We start from the raw sequence: 19,695 nt of genomic DNA, 5'->3' as shown, positions 1-19,695 counted from the left end.
TACCAAGAGAAATCCAAAGTGGAGGTATCAGCGCATCCGAGACAGCCAGCTCAATGTCGGTGACCTCGTCATCAAAAGGAAGCAGAATTGGGACAACCCAGGCAAGTGCGATGAGGCTTGTGAAAGGCCCTTACATTGTCGTAAAGATCGGCAGATCTGGCTCTTTCTATCTCACAGGCGAGCAAGCAATCCCACTCCTCCTCCCCTCGAACATTGATAGCAGTGGAATAGTCCCCTCCCGTCTCACTTCGTCCTCGCAACCAAACGCACCCTGACTGGATGGCCTGTTCCGTGGGTGCCTATCTCCCTTGATTCTCTGCGTTGGTGATGGCTCTAATGGAGGGACTCAGAGAATCAAGGAGAGAGTACCATCATGAAACCGGCATTGATTCTCTGCGTTCTTCCGCAGACGCAGAAGCTGCAACTCCAGGATGCGAATCTTTGTGGGCCTTAAAAGCGAACTCGGCATGGGTGGGGTTCGAACGCCACAGTTTCCGGATCAGCTTTTGACAAATACTTCGTATTAAAATATTTGATAAATAACTTTTAATTACAAGGTTTCATCATTCATCTTATTTAAAAAAGTTATACAAGTAATATTTATTTTATTTATGACTTATTTTATCATTAAAGTCATTTTAACCATAACTTTTGTGTATGCTTATAACAAATTTTTAAATAAGATGAATGGTCAAACGAGGAAAATCACCAACGGCAAATATTTCAATAGGGAGTTTCCTCCAACTTTTACCAACAAGCTTTAAAGGCTGAGGGAGGCTGTTTAAAATTTGGCATACTTGGTTTATATTCATTATGGAATTTCAGTTACCTAAAAAGATAGAATTTGCAAGTTTCTTTAAATTTGAAGATGGCAAATGATGTAGCTCAGTGAGTAGGTAGGATATCAAACGCAGACCTGAGCTATAATTACAAAGATTTGAACCTGTAAAATTTATAACAGTTTTACTCCTTAAATGCTTGATTTTTAGCTATTTCTCAATCACATATACCTACACTAAAACTTGAATTAGGGATCGGGAATTTGGGTTTACAGAGGGTCCCAGGGTGCTGGTTGGTGGCGGAGCGGAGGTGGTGAGGACGCTGCTGGAGTCGAGCGGTGGGGGATCCCTGGTGGGCGGCACATATGTGGTAGGCAAGTATGAGCCAAACGAATTAGCGTTGGACGGCGGCGGAGGTAGTCGAGGCTGCTAGAGTCAGGCAAGAGGTGCTGGTGAGCGTCGCGTCAGGTGTCGGCCAGTTGCGCGAGGAAGGCATGGAGGTAGAAGAGAGTGACGAGGGAGAGAAAGGGAAAATCCGGATCTAGATTTAAAGGTTGTAAACCATTTGATATGAATACAGCTCCCGTCACGTAGCTACCGTCCTTTTTTTCGTTTACCATTCGTTGGCTCATTGGTTACTATTTGGTGGCATTTTACTAGTTTTTTTTATTCGGCTCCGATTTTTTGGGAGGAAATACAAGCACCTTCAATGCCTGATTACGTGTCCGAACTCGTAATGGGCGATAATTTGATTGCCTGATATCTTTTGTAGGCAATTGTTTCGTATATCGGTTTGTTCGTGGTGGTTGTGTTCGGCCGAAGATCCCGCTGCAACGCAGCAGAGGCCGCCGTCAGGCCGCAGCGCGCGCGGCACTGGCCGACCCGCGCGTGTAAGCCAGTGGGCCGTGGCCCAGTGCCCGCCGGTGCCGTCCACTGTTGCCATGTTCGTTGCAGCTAGATCCATGGGCTCTCCGCGCTCTCGGATGGCAACAGTGAACGACCCGCCGCCTCACAGCTCCGAGTGAGGGGAGAACGTGTACGTCATGAGAGAAAAGGAGGGGTCCGATTTGCATGTGGCGCCCGCCGGCGATCGAGAGGTGATCTTGATGCCCAGCGGATCGGAGTGCCGGCCGATCAAGTACATGCACGCTTCTTAGGCCGGCCGGCCTTGGGGACGATGTGACCGTTGGCGTTATCTTGTTGCATTGCTCCGTGTGTGGTTCTCTGGAAGGTAGCGGTAAAAAGACTCCACCAACCATACCATCAACAAGTACCATGCATCTTCACCGCAAGTACATGTACTCTTCTTCCTGTAGTGCCCCCAAAGGCCCCAACTGCACACAATACCCTGAACGCTACTCGCGTACTACACGCGACAGGCGACGCCGACCGAGTGAGCCATCGACATGATCGGCGAGTCCCGTACGTGTCGACTACAAGTAGAAGTGTAGCCGGGCGCCCGGCCGGTGCACTGACACGCATGCATGGTCGAAAGAGTTGGACGACTAGATCACAACAAGTCGTAACTTCTGAAGCAGCATGCATGCATCGATGTTTGTCTAGACACGATGGCACTGCTACTACACTTGCACGGTGCATGCATGTTCCATGCCGTTGTCGTCTGTGGAGTGTGGATGAGTCAGCGTGCATGCATGCAAGGAAGTGAAAGTGAAGGGACTAGAGCGAGGGAGGAGTGACTGAGGCCGGCCGGGTATGTAGGGTTGTGGCCTCTCTTCTGAGTTCTGACAGCTTCTGCCCTACGCAAAAAATGCCCAAAAGGAAAAGGGGTACTAGTATGTAGCTGGGGGAGAGATTCTCTTCCCCACCCGGCTAGCTCATTTCCAATCCAACCGTCTTTTCTCCTGCAGCTGCTGCAGTCCTCTTCCCAAAGCCAAAGGGCGATGTGTAGTGCTGTGTTCAACTTGAATGCCGGCCGATGCCCCCATGCATGCCCAAAGTTCTGCAGCAGATGCTCTGCGGCCCATCTCTTCGGTTTTCCCCTGCAGGTTGATCGTTGCACTTTCTTCTCAACTTTAAATTTGGCCTCAAATTGAAAAAATGCAAAAAATCTGCTAAATCTCAGTTAATCTTGCCAAGCTGTACCCTATATTTGCCCACATCAAAAACCCTACCTTCCCTCTCTCTCTTTTTACAGTCTTGTCTCTTCATGCTGCATGGTGGTGTTTATAGAATTATCACCCGCGCACAAGCACAACCTTGCATGATTGCAGCACGTCGCGGTAACACATGCATATGCATGAACCCTTGCTTGAATGGCACGTATGATCAGTGCATGACGGGACAATGCGAGGCCACTCTTGAATCTTCCATCGTCGTGCTCTCATGCAAGCACTTCTGAATGATGATAGCCATCGAGCTTTAGACTTTAAGCAGGAACGAACCTGTGCTTCCCCCCATGCACGCAGAGATTGTTCGATGCAAAAGTGCACTGTCCATTTGCTATTTCCTCGTCGATCGATCCTGTTCGATTTTTTCCTTCTCTTTATCACTGATAGGTTCTTTGTAATCTTCTGCGCAAGAACCCATAACATGCTGTACTACATCCAGGTCGTGGAGCTGAGCTGAATAGCTGATTGCTTAGCACACGTCATAGAGTAAATAAAGGCTGTGCATTCTTTGCTAATTCTGGAGCGAATGAATTGTTGCTTGCTCTGTCGTGACGAACACTCTCCTGCACTGCACAGTAGCAGTAGAGGTACGTGGTGGAAATGATGGCCATGGTTTTCTGGGTCCTGGGAAGCGAGAGCGATGACATCAGCCATCATCATCATCATGCGCTCCTCGAGATCCGAGCCGCATCAACGGTGACAGCCGGCAGTTGATGCTTCTTGCACGTTGCTGCCACAATGTTGTGATGAGTATCCATCCATGTCTGTCTCCGTACCTACCCTACCCAGGATTATCCATTTCCTTCTCTCCTCTTCAACAAAATTGAAAATTTTACCACATACATTTGTTCGAAAAGAGATTTGAAATTTTCATATTTTTAGCATACATGTTCTTAACCTCAACGAGTTTAAATGGTTGGCCATGTATGCGCGCGCGCACACACTTGCATTGTTGCATGCTGCAAAAAGAGCGGCATGCAGTCTAGTCATGGATGATGCATGAGGCACTGTTTCAGCGGCCGATCCAATGATTAGCCGGCCCGGGACGCAACACAATCACCCCAGGGATGCATGCAGAATCCGATCGTCGTCGAGTGGGAGAAATCTGGCCGGGATCATGAGCCTTCTTGACGACCATTTGCATTGTTTGGGTTGGTCCCATGCAAAAATCCGTCCGTCTCCTCGCTCTTCTTCACCGCGCGGGAAGGCATGAATACCCTCTGGCTCTAGGGCCAGCTCCTTCTCCCTCCCACCGTCGTGTCCTCTCATGCATAGCATATGCTTTTCCACCAATCACCTCAACGCCCAAAGGGCGCCATGGCACAGCCATTTTGCTCCATGCTCATGGAGATTCTTTTATTCCCAGACCTCAATTGTTACATTCACCCGGCACATGAACACACACATATATGCTATAGCTCCTACATGGACGTGGCCCCACGTAAACAAAAACTTTATACTATGAAAGTAGCCAGCACTGCACAGTTATTTACTGAAATGTTAGCTAAGACAGATCATTGACAGGTAACTTGCTTGGTTAACAGTTCCGACACCTTGATAGACAGCAGCTTAGGTTTGGTGGAAGTGGAATTTACAGTTGTTTCAGATCCACACCGCCGCACAAAAGAAGGTGAAAGATGGCTGTCATTTCCTCCCAACTCGCTCTCCTTTTGAGGCTAGGCGCAGTAAGAGTTAGCTAGGTTTATCTTCTGTTAAGGGCTAACACACCAATCAAGAATAACTGTATTGTAAAAAGTGATCAGGTTCTTCGGCAGGAAATGAGGTTAAAGCGGCCTAGAACTCTGCATTTCCCCTGTTGAAACATTGGGGTCAGAACGTTGTGATCTGTTATTACTTGTTGTCAACCGCAACCAGCCCCTTTTTTTCAGTGGACAAAGATTTGCTTCAGGAGAGCAGTATCTGTTAATAAAAAACGATTTCATCTTCAGTAACTCGACAGATACAACAGTGCCTCAAATTTGAGTTCTTCTGCAGTTCAACACTTGATGCCAAAGACTGAATCACACTACATGCGAGGTCCAATGGGAACGGTCTGCACCACTGAAGCATGTTCAGGCTGCACTCAATCTGACCATCATGCAGTGCACACCAACCTGTAGCCAAATCATTCCATGCTAGACCTCATCACGGCGTGCTCTTGCACTTGCAAAGTTGCAATACAAACGAAAAAGAATATCACAGGTGTCTCTGCAGGTTCCAGTAGCATTTTTTTTTACCCCTAGCCCCCCCTGCCAGGAACAGTGAAAAGAGGGGTAGAACACATTTTCCTGCAGGGCGACGGCTGGTGAAAATGTGACAGGTAGCCTTTTTGTCAGCTCAACTGATCCAGACGATGCTCATAAAACAAAAACATGGCAATGATGGCCCACACATCCTTTTTTCCATCCATGGAAATGATACGAGCGATGCAGGCGTTCATGGGCCTTTTTTACAGCTTTAATATAACCAGAGAAGTAAACTATGCAAAGGACTGCTTGTCGTTATTGTCTGAAAATGTTGCCCTACAATGTACAGGTTAAAAAAGAAGCATATATCTAGTGCACGCTTGCCGCTGCTGTCAGTAGTATCTTTGCTGTGACCAAAGTCTTCTGAGCTTATGATTGAATATCGTACTGTCTGCCCCAAAAACGAACGGTTTTGCTGTAAGTCAGTGAACCACGCCCCTTGTTGCAGTATGTAACTTTTGTTCAGAGTTCAGAGAACATGGCCCTCACCTGCAAAAGAGAGAGGAAATAGGCTTGAGTGACTCGTCAGACCTCTCACTCATGCACCAGAAATGTAGCTCTGCTTACATGAAACTGATCATACTCGTACCTTGTCTCGATTACTTAAATATTGCATACCATCCGAGCACTTCTGAAGATGCCCAATGTGCAGGTCTTCCATTTTACTAAATTCAGCCAGTTCTTGATTGCTGAGCGAATCGACTGTACTGATCATGATATATGGATAGCGCTTACTGACTATCAGAAGCTGAAGCTTAGGTCCAATAAATTTTGGATCTTCATCCACAATACAACCTGACATTGTAAATTATCAGTGCATTAATGCCACATATACATTTCAAGTAAGAACCCAAATCCTCTCCAAAGCCTACCTTTTCATCGCTAGTTATAGGATTCAACATTCAGAGGATCCTGAAGACTGAAATCCTTGAACTCTTTCAGTAGAAGTTTAAGTCGGTGTATCCGTAGGGGTTGATGTCAGTGTATCCATATGAGTAAGGCAGCAGTTCTTCAATGTCCAGTTGAGAACTTGAGCAACTCATCTTTTGGATCCGGCTATGATTGATTGATTCCACTTCTGCACTGAAGACGCTGTAGACTGGCCTATGGTCCGAAAAGCGAGATTCACCTCGTACATATGACAGTTGACCAAGGCCTCTTCCATACCATAAGATACGGTCGCACCTGCAGGGCAATATTACTGAATTTACTTGACTGTACAAAATCCGGCAAAAAAATTGGCACTAAATTCTGCAGCTAAAATACCATGCTGGAGTTCTCCTCTTTTCCTTCTGGTTCATGTCATCTCCGGCGTACTTGTCAGAATTGTTCGAGTACTTGTATGTTGGGGGGAAATATATATTCCCCTCACTCCACCCAACAAATACTCGTCCACCTCTTTGCTCGATCCTTAGCTGAAAGTTCCAAGTTTTCATGTCTTTGAGATCATAGAATATTTCGAAATAATTTTAATAATGAAAACAATTGCTCTTTTGCTTTTGCCAAGCTACCAGAAATCTTGTAACATGATAAAGTAAAAGAACGACAAGACTAAAGGCACTGAGTTGCCTGTGGAACAAGAATTTTACTGCTTTCTAGAGCTTCAACGCTACACACACGCATACATTGTGCTCAAGAAGGGTTACCAAGCTCTCACCTGATCTTTCTCCAGCAATGCTTTCCAATTGCGCATCTCCACAAGGGCCTTCACTGACCGATAGGAAAGCGCAATTCGGTAGTTTAGGTCCCCGAGCCAGATGATTCGACTGCAAAGAAAGGAAAAACAAGGGACCCAAAGTTACAAATGTATATGGAACAAACTCCATAAGTCCACTGTAAGGTTCTTTGCTTACTCATGCTCGAAGATGGTTTCTGGTGAACGCTCATACTGCCCATAGACCATTGGAAACCTGGTCTTTCTGATGATTTCCAGTACATCAGAGTTCCTGCGCAGCTCATCACCTTCCTTCTGTCCTGAAGTCAGGTGGCTGCAGACGAAGCAGAAGCTTGTTTGGTGCAATGACATGCTAATCGAAATTGAACCCTGGAAAACAAATTCTTTACCATTGAATATTTAAGCTAGCAAGATTTCTTGTTTGTGATCAAGTCATATAAGGTAGACTGGAAAAGCAATAAAATTCACGTGATCAAGTAGTACTAGAATACTATGACTAACCTTATTCCCAAGGTAGCCCATCAGTCCTCTCCCAACACAAGAAACCTTCAGATTTCTTATGTCATCCCTTATGTCTTTCCGAGCCCAAATCATCAGAAACAATCCCACCATTTGTTTGCTTGCCACCAGACAGTATCTGAACATCCAGTCACCACAAAAATGATTCACTAAACTAAATATCATGACTTTAGCTTCAGGAATGAAAACTTCGAAATTAAAACTTACCTAGTATGACCAGCTCGTCTCTGACTGTCTTCCAGAGAGGATGTATTACCATATCCATATGACATTGGTGAATACACTGTACTCGGTGACTCTCCGGTATTATTTTCATCATCTGATGATCCACCCCACCGGCAGGTGTTCTCATAGTCACTAGGCCTATGGCCATAGATTGCTCTGTCACAGACACTGTACCGACGTTCCAGCCTTGGCTGGGGAGCAAGAATGTCGCCCTCCATCCTCAAACTCCGGCTAAGCCCAGCCTGGAAAGACCGACGATGAAAGAATGGTGCATTGTTCTGCCTCGACGACAAACCCTCAAAGTCATCATCTATCTCCACCACTGGGTTAGGTGCCGGAGACGGTGTCCGGAAGCTCCCATTGCCACTAGTGCCTGGCAAATTGTTCAGTGTCCTCCTGACCAGTGACACCCACCTCCTTGCTGGGCCATTGTCCTCTGTCCCAAGAACGTTCCCAGCATTCAGCGGGACGATTTCTTGAAACCTAAACACAACAGCGTTGACAGAATCAGTATTATCTTACTTGTAAGCACTGTCACAAGAATTCAGATACTAACACAGAGGTGTATCAACTATCAAGTACCCGAGGACATAGATGTCGGCAGGAGGTGCAGCATGGAGCCAGTCCTCAAGACTCATGTTATTTGGTGGGGAACGGCCACCAACATTCCATGTAGCAACAAATATCCTACTTCAAGAACAAGAGGAGTTATTTACGGTCCAAATATGGGATTGGGTATGAGCACTAACATTGCAATGCAGAAGTGTACCTATAGTCCAATGTCACTGTAGCTTCAGCGGCGTCAAGGTCAATCTTGCCCCGCCTCGAGTGCCCATTGCTCCTTCTCGAGGACCTCTCTGAATCAATATGCCACGCGGCAAAGGAAACAATTCAGAAATGTGTCCGTTGAGATAACAAAGATGAAGCCTTTGGTAGTTGCTCACCTGTCTTGCTCTTCTTGACTGTGCTAGGCTCCCTCCTGGTGAAGCTGCTGCCCCTCCACTCATCATCGCCCCCTCCTGCAATCGAACCAGGAAACCATCGATCAGGCAAGAGCTGGTAACGAGCTTGGGAAAACTGGAAAGTTGGGAGCTTTCTGCAAGTGGCAAGAAAAGAGAAACAAGACAAGGACAGACGAGAAGATGAAGAAACAACAAAACTGATCTTCAGGAGACAGAGAAAGACATGGCGAGCTCACTGTTGGAGCAATGGGGAGCAATCAGGCCCACTGATAGAAACACACACAGCGAACTCACAGAAATACGCACCTGTCCTCCCAACTGCAGCTACATCGTCGGCATGGAAATCATGGGCCTTGCTCCTGATGTTGAACCACTTCCTCACCAAGCTCTTGGACCACGAGAGCTGCAAGTCACAGCAACACATCAAGGGGAAGCACGGAGGAACAAAACAAAACAATTAATTTCAGAACGCAGAGCTCAGTGAAGGTCCTGGAATGGAAGATACCCTGCTCTTCTTGGTGGTGTTGCTGCCATCTCTCATTGTTGCTCGGGGGAACACTCATGCAGCCGAAGAGACTGTTGCTTGCTGCAAAAATGGACAGCCGAAGCAGGTAGAAGAAGCCAAGCAGAGGCAGAGACAACTGTTTGTTTTCTATAAACAAAGCTTGTGATTTGATGGACAGAGAGAGGGAGGGAGGGAGGGAGAGAGATGAGAGAATTGAGGATGAGAACAAAATCTGGATTCTGTTTGGAGGAAAGAGCCCGGTAACACCAATGTCCTAACTGCCTCCTGAAGCAAAGGAAGAAGAACAAAATGTGATGCTATGCTACCACTAGTCTAAGCTTTCACAGGGCTTCTTGTGTGTCTCTGTATGTTTATGTGAGCGTGTGTGTGAAGGGAGGGAGGAAGAGCCAGAAGGTAAAGTTGGAGGAAGGGAGGAGGGAGAGACTGGACTGGAGGGCTCTGTCTATCTCCTTCAAAAACCTGGGTCTTTAGAGGTGAAATTGTGAGTAGCCTAAATACATGTGAAGCTGGGAGAGAATAAAGTGTGGAGGAATCTTAGGATTGACAGTCCCTGCTTTTATGCTGGTCTTGCAAAACCAATGAGGGTAATACGTAGAACTGTAGAAGGGCAAACAATGCATACAGGCACAGTACCCTTCCATGGAAAAGTACTGCAGTATTTAGCATGTGACGACTCCATGAAGCAAAAAGGACCACTTACTCAACCACCTTGCTATTGGCATACTGTACTGCACTCATTTAACTCCTAAAATTTGCACCAAATATGTACACAATTTTTTTAAAAAAATCTTTAATGCGCTCGGCCACAAAATTTTATATAAAATAAAATAAATTTATTTCTCCCAAAAGGAAAGAACTCCTAACAGCAGTGCATGTAATGCCAGCTATTTCAAATATGTAGCGTCACTTATGGTATTCTGGAGGCTCACCCCTAAAAAGGATATTGTGTGCAGCAGTGTACTAGTGCTGCAGTGCTGGCGTGTACCTTTGATCCCTCTCCCTCCACTGCCCACTCACTCGTCACTCGTCAGGCACCACAGCAGAGAAAGAAACCAAGAGCGGTTGGGGAGGAGCAGAAAAGATAAAGTCAGGAGAGGAGAGGCTGCTCACGCTTCACAGAACCCTCCCTGCTTTTCTCCCTTCCAAGGCGTTTTTCCCTGTGTTTTTCGGCAGCCGATATGACACGGCCCCCTATTTCGTTTGTTTTTCCTTGTTCCTTTCTTTTGATATGCTTTGGTACTTCGGCTCGAGGAGATTGGTCTTTCCCTCTTTGGCCTGCTGGATCTTGTGTCCCTGACTCCCCTGTACGGCAAGGAGAGTGTGAGTTGGAATTCCAGACGCTTTTCATTCAAGGTGCTCTTCTTAGCAGTTCACATGGAAAATTTTGTTAGCTCAATGCGAATAAATGGGCAGCATTTACCTGGGTCTTCACGGGTACAAATGTCAGGAGGCTACTTGGAATGAAGGTACCAGTCACAGCCACATGGATGTTGGAGGACTCTTGTTCCGCGGGTACCTGGGTCACGGTGCGTGCCTTTTTGAGTTTTGAGAGCGACCCTGGAATCTGAATGGAGGTGATTGCACATTAGTCCCTACTTCCTAGATTTCACTGGGAATGTTGGCTTGTCAGCACCTTCAGTCCAAGCGATTCACTCTTCTTTTCATGTGCCCAAGAATCAAGTGCGTGTCGTCTTGGTAAAAGAAAACAAAAAAAAAAGGGAGAGCACTTAATTTCTTTTCTGATCCTTCCTTTCTTTCCTAAGAACCAGTGACTGACCAAATCAGATCGAGATTGAAAGAAATGAATGAACTGAATAAAATACAATCCTCTTGACGCAAAATCGCCACACCTATATGCTACATCTGTTTTGGTACTACCACCCTCTTTGTAAAAATGCTAGCACTATAGAGTATAGCCTACAGCATTACGGCAAACTTTTATTTTGTGAGACTGTTTATAATCGTGGTACTTGGCAAAGAGATAACACCTGGGACCAACTTTCCACCGGGTAATAAGTCAGCTTCAACGTACTTACCAAAGGACGCAGACTGGGGGGGCTCTCAGTACGGACATGGAAGATAAGGGAGCTGATCTCACCAGTGAAACAGCCGGAGGTTGATTCTTCTGTGCCATTTTGACTGACAAGGTTTGGGTGTCACCTTGGATGGGAGTTACCTACCCCATTCACATGTTCTTTCTTCGTACACTGCCAAAACAGTCATTATATTGTTTCAGTGCAGGTAACAACCGCCGTGAGGCTTACTTGTAGGGGGAAAAACATTCAGGACAGTGCATGGCCACGTATCATGAATTTCGGCAAAAAAGCAGTAATTCTTTTTTATTTTGTTCATACATATGGTAGTAGATCAAATTTAGCACAGTAGTTTCTTGAAAACTGACCATGATATCAACCAGTAAGGAATTGCCTTGAGAAGAGGACAGCAAAAATGTTCCTGCCAATCACGTGACATCCATTCTCAATGATCATCTGCTCAGATAGCAGGACGGTCTTACCAGAAGTGGCCAATCCGTCTGAACTCCGAGCCAGCCAATAATTAACAATTAGCATCATAATCCTGGAACCAAGAGATTACGACCAGGGTTACCTCCGTCAAAAGCCGAGCAAAGCCCCATCCTTTCTGCTTAGTTTATCCAGAATTCCCACGGGTGTATGGCAGCTCAGAGAAAGTAGACCTGAGTAGGAGCAGATTTGTTATTGATCTCTCTGTTCCAAGTTCATACTGATCATGAGTTAAATAGCATGCTGCCAACAGGATACTTACTGCCCCAATCATGGCCAAGCAAACAACTTTTGTCTTTAACAACTGCACACACACTAGATTCATATGTACAATGCGGTGTAGTATATACCAATGCTATATCTACATGCCTACAAGCCAGGTAGGCAGATACATATGGCAAGCTGAATTCATGGTCCCACTGTCATAGAAATATTGCACGAGTGGGTGGAAAAGATAGTCAGTTTTTAAATGATCACTTAGGACAGCTCTAAGCATTGGTACAATCTGTGATTAGAATAGTGCCTAGGTTGATTAATCAATCAAAAAGTACATTCTTGGCTAGTTGTTGTGGATATTTCCTCCCTTCCCCAAGACAGGGCCAATCTTCTTGAGTTGAGAGCAGACTTGACCAAGAATAAGAACATATGGGAACTACTAGCCCTGCAAGCTGTGCATCTGATTGGTAGCCCCACTCAGCATATTATAATGTTAGAGAACTCCGAGCCTTGTGTTCAAACTTGAAACAGCACAAGAGGGCACTTACATTAGTCTATCTAGGAGATTAGGTTCATTAAGCTTGAAATGATTGACTGCATAGAGTACATGTGTCAGGTTAATGACAGGGCAAAGCAGGTTTCAGGGTCTAGATTAGCTATAAAGGCCATATTGGGCACGCAGGCTCTTCCCTAATCTCCAGAAATGGGAATCCCTACATATTCCTTTTTCGTTGATGAGGCATCCATATTGGTTTAACTCAGAAATAATGCATTAGTTCTGTCAAGATTTCTGCTCTCATATAATTTCCATAATTATTTAGAGATAACTAGGTCATCTAACAATCTGTACAATCACTATATTTATATAAAACAATCAAAATGCCAAACTGAATGCTTACTAGGCTACCAGTACAGATAATGATTTTACCCATGATAGCCAAGTTTTAAATTCTAGTATGTTTTCACTACTCCTAATAAGTGTTAATGGATGGTAGATTTGAATAAAATCTACAAAACTGGGGAAGAAGCAGAAATAGCACGACTGCAGAATTTGCCTAAACTTCGAAGGAAGTACTCCCTACTGATCTAAAGCGTGCTAACTGCTAAGTGCCTAAGTTGCTGAAATCGAAATGAGGAAATGAGAAGGTGTCCCCTGTGAACTGTGGAGTCAGTCAAAACAGGATCCTCGTTCCATGCTTTGGCCAAAGTGCTCATCTTTGTCTTTTGCTTTTCAGCTTTGCAGCCCCTCAGGCCCTCATTTAGTTCTACCCCCTCCCTCCCTCTCTTTCTCTGGCTAACGGTAACAGAAGAAGTCTGCAAGGTAGGAGCAGGAAAAAATTGAACAGCATGCTTCAAAAGATTGACATACATACTGCTGTGAACCTGTTATGCATCTTGCACAAAAGTGTACGGCATTTCTTCGGCAGCTAAGCTAGCTAGATTTAAGTGACGAACATCTCCCTTTCAATCTCTCCCCAACACACTTCCCTCGTGTCATAGTCTGAAAGCCTCTAGTGATAGAGATGTACACAGAGGACAACTCCAAAGCATCTTTGAAGTGAGGATCGTTGCTGACTTGCTGTTGTTGATCAATCTACCACATACTCTCTGTCTCTCTCCATCAAACCCAAGCAAGCCATGCACACAGCACACTATCTCTCTTTCTCTCACCATCCTTTTCCCATGCACACACAGTCACACACTCTCTGCTGCCATTCCACCCTTTTGTCCCAATCCCTACAGCTCCCTTTCTCTCTCTACCTCTGCACCACCCTGCATAAACCATTTCTGTTGTTGTAAAGGGATCTCTCTCTCCAACTGGACCCCCCAGTATCGATAAACGAATCAAATGACCATCATTGACAAAACCTTGTGGAATCTGGCCCACAGTTCATGGCGACATGAGCGTGCCATACTGCCATGAAAGCCCAAAGTGTAGCATGTACTATGCCCTTTAGAACATGTATACTCTCATACCCCAATCTAAGTCTAACAGTAAAAGAGCATGATATTTCAATACATAATAATAACTAGCAGATCTTATAGCACTCAGTTCCTACTTCCTATAGTTATAGTGTTGCATAAAACCTACGGGATCTGTAGCCACATAATCTAGAAACCCTTACACAGAAAGAACAAAAACTGTGGTATGAATTCTATGAGCCTGCCTATGAATATGATTGTAATTTGCAATTGTAACCTGTCGGCACACCCGGTAAGGCCCATACTGAATGAACACAATAGAAATTATCCTAGGAAAACATCAAGCTGCTTCAACAATGAGAAGAACGTAAACCAAAACTAAAGTTGCAAAGTTAGAGTAACTCGTATTAAGCGGCAAGGCGACAGTGTTTCCTCACCTACTGTGTTTCTGCACACGTACAGCCACGCGAGTGCTGGATTCTTGCCATCTCTGAACCTTCCAAAGAAAAACGTCTCGAGTGGTCCATCCAAGTTCTGCAGCTGCCATGCTCCTGCTTAAAAGAGAAAACCAAGCCTGCAACTAGCAATGTACGCAAGGACTAGTTACATATGTCGGGCGTGATCAAAATCCAGGACCACATGAATAGTAACATTGTAACAAACCTGACTTGTTATAGCATGGACAACTGACCAGAAATCATACCTCTGAAGTGCACCAACCTTGTGAGAGAGTGGGAAGATTTGATTCCCAAACGCTCAACAAGGATTCGTGGGCTTTGAAGCTTGAGATGCTTGATTTCATCAGAAAACGAACTGTTGTTGTTCACAATTTTTTACATCACTACATCAGCAGTCAGGATGGTAAAAGTAGGTTGAACTAGAAAACAGACTATCATACATAACATGGGGATCTAGGATACTTGGAGAAATTGTATTGTAAATCTGCTAACAAGATATGAGCACAATCTTGCCTAAAACAGACTAGACACCAATAAACAAAATATTCTGTGAGCATAGGGGCAGATGCCCACCCTCACCGTCAGCCTTCAGATTGGTCCAAGGCAGATGCCCAACCTCCAATTTGCTTTCCAAAAAAGAGATAAGCCAAGCAACTCTCCTGTTAGAAGGTGCTGAGAGTCCTGTGGAATGAATGATGCTTCTTAAAGAAAAATCCAAGACATCCACAAGACAAATGACAATTGTTGACCTCTGAAGTTGTACGTGAATAATGTACTTTCTAAACAATAATCTTCTGCTCCACAATAATTTTTACCCTATCACATCTAACAGTTCACTGATATAGCCTCGCAAAAAAAAAAACCATTCACTGATATATGATGAGTACAAAATTGTTGACAGTAGAAAGGGAACATCAGTATACCTTCCCAGGCATGCACTTCAATCAGAATGACAAAGTGGTAAGCAAAGAACATAGTTGGGCCAAACGAAAATTTGTTGGGGAGTATAATCTTCAAATTTGATAGACAGGAATGAGTAGATCCAAGGAAATAATGCATCTAGAGAGCTTACCGCACCCTCGCATGATGTATGCAAAGGTCACAAAGCTCTCAGCAGCAGTTCTTAACTTAATTGGGAGGATAACACAAAGACCAATAAGAGCCTGCTCAATAAAACGTAAAACGAGCTTGTCTGCAGGGACAGTAATAAGGAATCATCGTGTAATCACTTGATTGGTGCTGTCCTTGGTACTCACATTGGGCACTGAAAATATAACCATGAATATGACAACTCTTTACTAATTGTGATCCCTATATAATACTAGCCATTGGTGAATTTCTGAGATGAATTTACATCATACAGAACTGCATGGAAGACCAAGCTAGCTTGCTCTTACAATGTGATGAATTTTCTGGTTACTGCATTCAGAGATCAAAATAAAAACTAGGACTTTAAGGAACTTACAGAAATTCATTTTCCTCCCATCATGAAAATTACGCCCTCTGCAGAGAAAGAAAGTAGAATATAGAAGAAGAGGGATGAAGAATTACCAAATGCATTAAAAGTTCAGCAATAACATATTAACACTGTCTATTTCCTCAATTGTGACATATACGATATGCCTCACCATCGATCAGTAAACCAGCCGCTGCCATTTACCGTCCAGTAACTACCATATCAAGCATCAATACACCTGCTGCTTATCCAAGTAACTGAAAATTGGGCTTGATTTCCTCCTTGAGAAGACTAATTGGAATGCAGGCCGCTACCGATGTCAGGAGTTCAGTTAACTGGAGGCCATTCAGTTGGGAGCTGAGCCATTCAGACTTCTTTCAGCAGGCGCAAGTGGAAGTCGGCACCAGACATAACGTTTCAGCGACTTCAACAGAATCGTCCATTCGCCATCCGACGGCTGGGATCGTTTCCTTTCACGCTGTAGCTTTTCATCCTTGTTTTCTTACCGATAACAGTGTTCAGTTAGAGCAGTAATAGCTCTTTTACCGTTAGCTGGGATTGTAAAAGGACTCGACCTGTGGTCATGGATCCTTATCGAAGAAGAACCTGTTCTAGACTCTATCTTAGATAAACTGTAGCCATGGGAGCCACTAGGGCGAACCCCTGTAAGTGAATCTGAAGTTATCTGAATCCCAAATTGCTACTACTCTCTCTGCATTCCATTTTCTGTTCGTCAGTCCTTGGTTCTTCTTCCTCCTTTTCCTTCGTTTTACTTCCTGGTTGTTTTCCTCGCTTGACAACCGATTCTGCAACCAGCGCCTAGGGCAAGGGAGGCGACGCCCTTGGCAAGTGATGACTGGCGCTTCCAGTCTCCGTTCAGGGTGTATGTGGAGACACGAGAGGTGGTGCAAGGCCGGGCCAGCGACGGCAAACCCTCGCCGCCGGTCGCTGCCGCCGCCGCCCTCCATTGCCTCACACTCTCACTGCCTCTTCTGAGCAGCGAAGGGGGTGGCCGAAACAACCGATCTGGGCGCAGATCAAATCTGACGGCCCATATGGACTTGGCCAGACGGCAACAGGCCGGCCCACATGGACCTTGACACAGGTCGGATTCGATTGGATTTATGTGATTTCCTTGGCAATGCACCAGTACATTACTCACTCGAGATGAAGGTATATTGATCTCAGCTTGCTTGTTGACAACTCATGTTGTCAGCAATGTACGAAATAGCGGGCTATAGCGACGCTATAGCGGTTGATGCTAGCTGCCGCTACAACAATGTTGTACTAATTAGCGGAGCGGCGCTATAGTGGGCTATAGCAGAGCTATAACGGTTGAGCACAGCTCTACGCTAAATCCCATAGTCCGCTATTTTATACATTGGTCGTCAGGCTCAACTACTAGTATTACATTTGCACACACAAACACACACACCGTGTCGCCGTCCTCCTGCCAAATCAGACCATGTTCCCATGGGCTGCCGCACTGTCCATGACCGCGCCCGGCTTGTGCGAGTGCAGCACGTAGTCGCACGACGATACCGCCTCGCCCACCGTCGGGAAGATCCACTCGTGGCCGATCAGCTCCAGCACCTTGGAGCTGTACAGCTTCTTCATCATCTCGCTGCCAGGGTTCGCCAGCACGATCTGAAAGGAGGACATTGGAAGAGAGGACTGAATCAGCCAGGGTTCATGTCATGGCATTTCAGAATTAACTCTCTTCAAGTTCTGAACTGTGTAAATTATTGCTTTTGCTCTTACCTGCATGCCCCTTCGCTCCAAGGTCTTCTTGAGTTCATCCAGCATGCTCGTCCCGCTCGTGTCGATGCTACCGACGGCTGCAGCAACCAGAAAGATAGATTCAGAAACATGCAAAATGCTTCAGGTGTTTGTTTCTGATGCAGAATTTCAGAGTTCAGACAAAAGCCAACAATTAACTCACCACCCATGTCAAGGACGACGTACTGCACGCCCATCTCGCCCTCACCCTTGGCGCGCTCCTCCTCCTCATTGATCCAACGCAAGATCCTGAAACACGAGTTTGATCAGGGTAAGATCTCCAGATCGCCCTTGCCATCCGTTCTGAAGAACTGCCTTTGATTTTCTCAGTTCATCAGTCGCTTACCTCTCTCGGAGGTAGCTCGCGTTGGTGAAGTAGATGGGCGCGTCGATCCGCAGCACGAGCACGCCGGGCACCGCCTGCGCTTCGGTGTACTGGTCCATCCTCCGGTAGATCATGGAGTTGGGCATGTTGCCGAGCACCGTCGTCTTCGGCCTCGCGACGAACAGCAGCACCCGGAGGATGGAGATGGAGACGGCGACGACGAGGCCGATCTCGACGCTGCCGAAGACGACGCCGAGGTAGGCGCCGAGGCAGACGCAGAAGTCCACCTTGTCGACATGCCACAGGTGGATGGCGCCCTGGTAGTCGATCAGCCCCAGCATCGCCGACATGATGATCGCCGACAGCACCACCAGCGGGGTGTAGTGGAACAGCGGCGTCAGGAACAGCAGCGTCAGCATCACCGCCAGCGACATGATCACGTTCGACATCGCCGTCTTGCACCCGGCGTTGTAGTTCACGGCGGACCGCGAGAACGGGCCTGGCATATGCATCATCACAGAAATGGTTCTGTTTAGCAACAAGGTATGTATATTCTGAATCCGAGACTTGTTTTATTATGATCCTGACTGAATCCTGCACCGGAAAATGGGTGTTTATATTACCGGTAGTGAGGTAGCAGGATGTCAATGACCCGACGATATTCATCGTTCCGATGGCGGTCATCTCCTTGTTGCCGTCGATGTTGTAGTTCTTGAACATGGCGAAACTCCTCCCAACGGCGATGCCTTCCTGCATTTGACAGAACGAGCAAACCACTGTAAGTACTTCGGTTAACGCGATGAAAATCTTGCAGGCTTGTAACTAGTGAGACAAGCATAGTAGGCTTACAGCGAGGGCAATGACGCCGGTGATGATCCCGGTCTTCAGCGCAAGCATCATGTAGGGTGGGGAGAATTGCAGGCTTGTCACTGACGGTGGGTTCAGACCCTTCTTCAGGTGACCGATCTATGATGTAGAAAGAAAAACAAATGTCATAAATTACCAGTCCATTTTTACTGGATGTTCCTGCATTTCTTGTTGACAATGTGATGCTAGTATTATCAGACAGAACTCAGAAGTTGCGCTCACCACTTGGATGCCATGGTTTTCAGCATGAGTGAGGTACACCAGAACACTCCCAAGGATGACCGACGTCAGCGGCGCCGCCGCGGCTATCCAGAATAGTTTCGGCCGCCTCTTGCTCTGAAGAAACAAGTAAGGTTACATTAAACTTTACAGCTTTTACATTACAAAGTCCCGTGATGAAATATGCAATAATCGGGTTTTAGTTCTTGATCACGCCAAGAAAAAGGACAACTGAGAAATTTGGACTAATCATCCAATGATGCATACTTTCAGAATAACTTCTGATTGCGATAATATAGAGGGGGTCCATTTTTCTGCTTTTTTTTTCAGAGGGTTCTCATACGAAAAAGTTGATACACTACAACACAGTTTTTTCTGGTGGACCTTGGCCTTTTGCAATTATTGCACATTGTTTTCACTACCCATGAACCTGGATCCGGCCACTTTAGAAAACATAACTGATGCACAGGGAAGTCAAAAGCTCTTTTCTAGCAAAAAAAAGCTGCTGCGCATGATGCAATCATGCAACGGCCCCTCCTGTAGCCGCACGGGCACGCTCCTAAGTTGTAACTTCTAAGCCTGAACCACATAATTCAGTGCCTCCTCCACTATTAGCGCACCTTGAACAAGACAAGGGTTGTTCCTGTTTGGGGGGGGGGGGGGGGGGGGGGGGGGGCGTCAAGTTTAATCCCGTGATCCTTATACGGCAGTTCTTCCTGGATATACGCGGTAGAAATTTTGATTTGCGCTACTGTAGCCTACCTCGTATCCCAACAAGTCCGAACCTATGACTCGGAGCTATATCATCGGGCAGTCGCGGATGCCGGGGTGGGCGATTTTCGAGAGTTTGATGGTACTGATACTGATGG

At 45.9% G+C, this 19,695-nt stretch overlaps 2 protein-coding genes across 3 annotated transcripts in view; both read right to left on the bottom strand.

Annotated features, from left to right (window-relative positions):
- Positions 1-5,270: 5,270 nt before the first annotated feature.
- On the bottom strand, positions 5,271-9,634 carry LOC101761761 (type I inositol polyphosphate 5-phosphatase 4). 2 transcript variants are annotated; one of them, XM_022822879.1, is made up of 13 exons: positions 9,041-9,634; positions 8,842-8,938; positions 8,518-8,592; positions 8,343-8,430; positions 8,156-8,263; positions 7,556-8,056; positions 7,331-7,466; positions 7,008-7,198; positions 6,812-6,920; positions 6,421-6,569; positions 6,027-6,339; positions 5,744-5,949; positions 5,271-5,643 (listed from the first exon to the last, which is right to left on the bottom strand). In XM_022822879.1, the coding sequence occupies exons 1-11, from the start codon at positions 9,074-9,076 to the stop codon at positions 6,093-6,095; spliced, it is 1,737 nt and encodes a 578-aa protein (XP_022678614.1). In that variant the 5' UTR covers positions 9,077-9,634; the 3' UTR covers positions 5,271-5,643; positions 5,744-5,949; positions 6,027-6,092. The 2 variants fall into 2 exon arrangements, with proteins under 2 accessions (XP_022678614.1, XP_022678615.1); XM_022822880.1 differs by having other exon boundaries at positions 8,156-8,260.
- Positions 9,635-16,757: 7,123 nt separating this feature from the next.
- The window catches only part of LOC101761369 (sulfate transporter 3.1), a 5,854-nt gene continuing 2,916 nt past the window's right edge, over positions 16,758-19,695 (bottom strand). Inside the window, exons 5-11 of the mRNA XM_004985556.3 lie at positions 18,830-18,943; positions 18,590-18,706; positions 18,364-18,490; positions 17,762-18,239; positions 17,579-17,664; positions 17,398-17,474; positions 16,758-17,283 (exon numbers count right to left, since the gene is read on the bottom strand). Coding sequence (XP_004985613.1) covers positions 17,095-17,283; positions 17,398-17,474; positions 17,579-17,664; positions 17,762-18,239; positions 18,364-18,490; positions 18,590-18,706; positions 18,830-18,943 — 1,188 coding nt within the window. The 3' untranslated portion in view covers positions 16,758-17,094. The remainder of the gene's footprint in view (positions 17,284-17,397; positions 17,475-17,578; positions 17,665-17,761; positions 18,240-18,363; positions 18,491-18,589; positions 18,707-18,829; positions 18,944-19,695) is intronic.

Source organism: Setaria italica, chromosome IX, assembly GCF_000263155.2.
Source record: "Setaria italica strain Yugu1 chromosome IX, Setaria_italica_v2.0, whole genome shotgun sequence".
Taxonomy (NCBI): domain Eukaryota; kingdom Viridiplantae; phylum Streptophyta; class Magnoliopsida; order Poales; family Poaceae; genus Setaria; species Setaria italica.
This window is presented reverse-complemented; position numbering and strand designations above follow the sequence as displayed.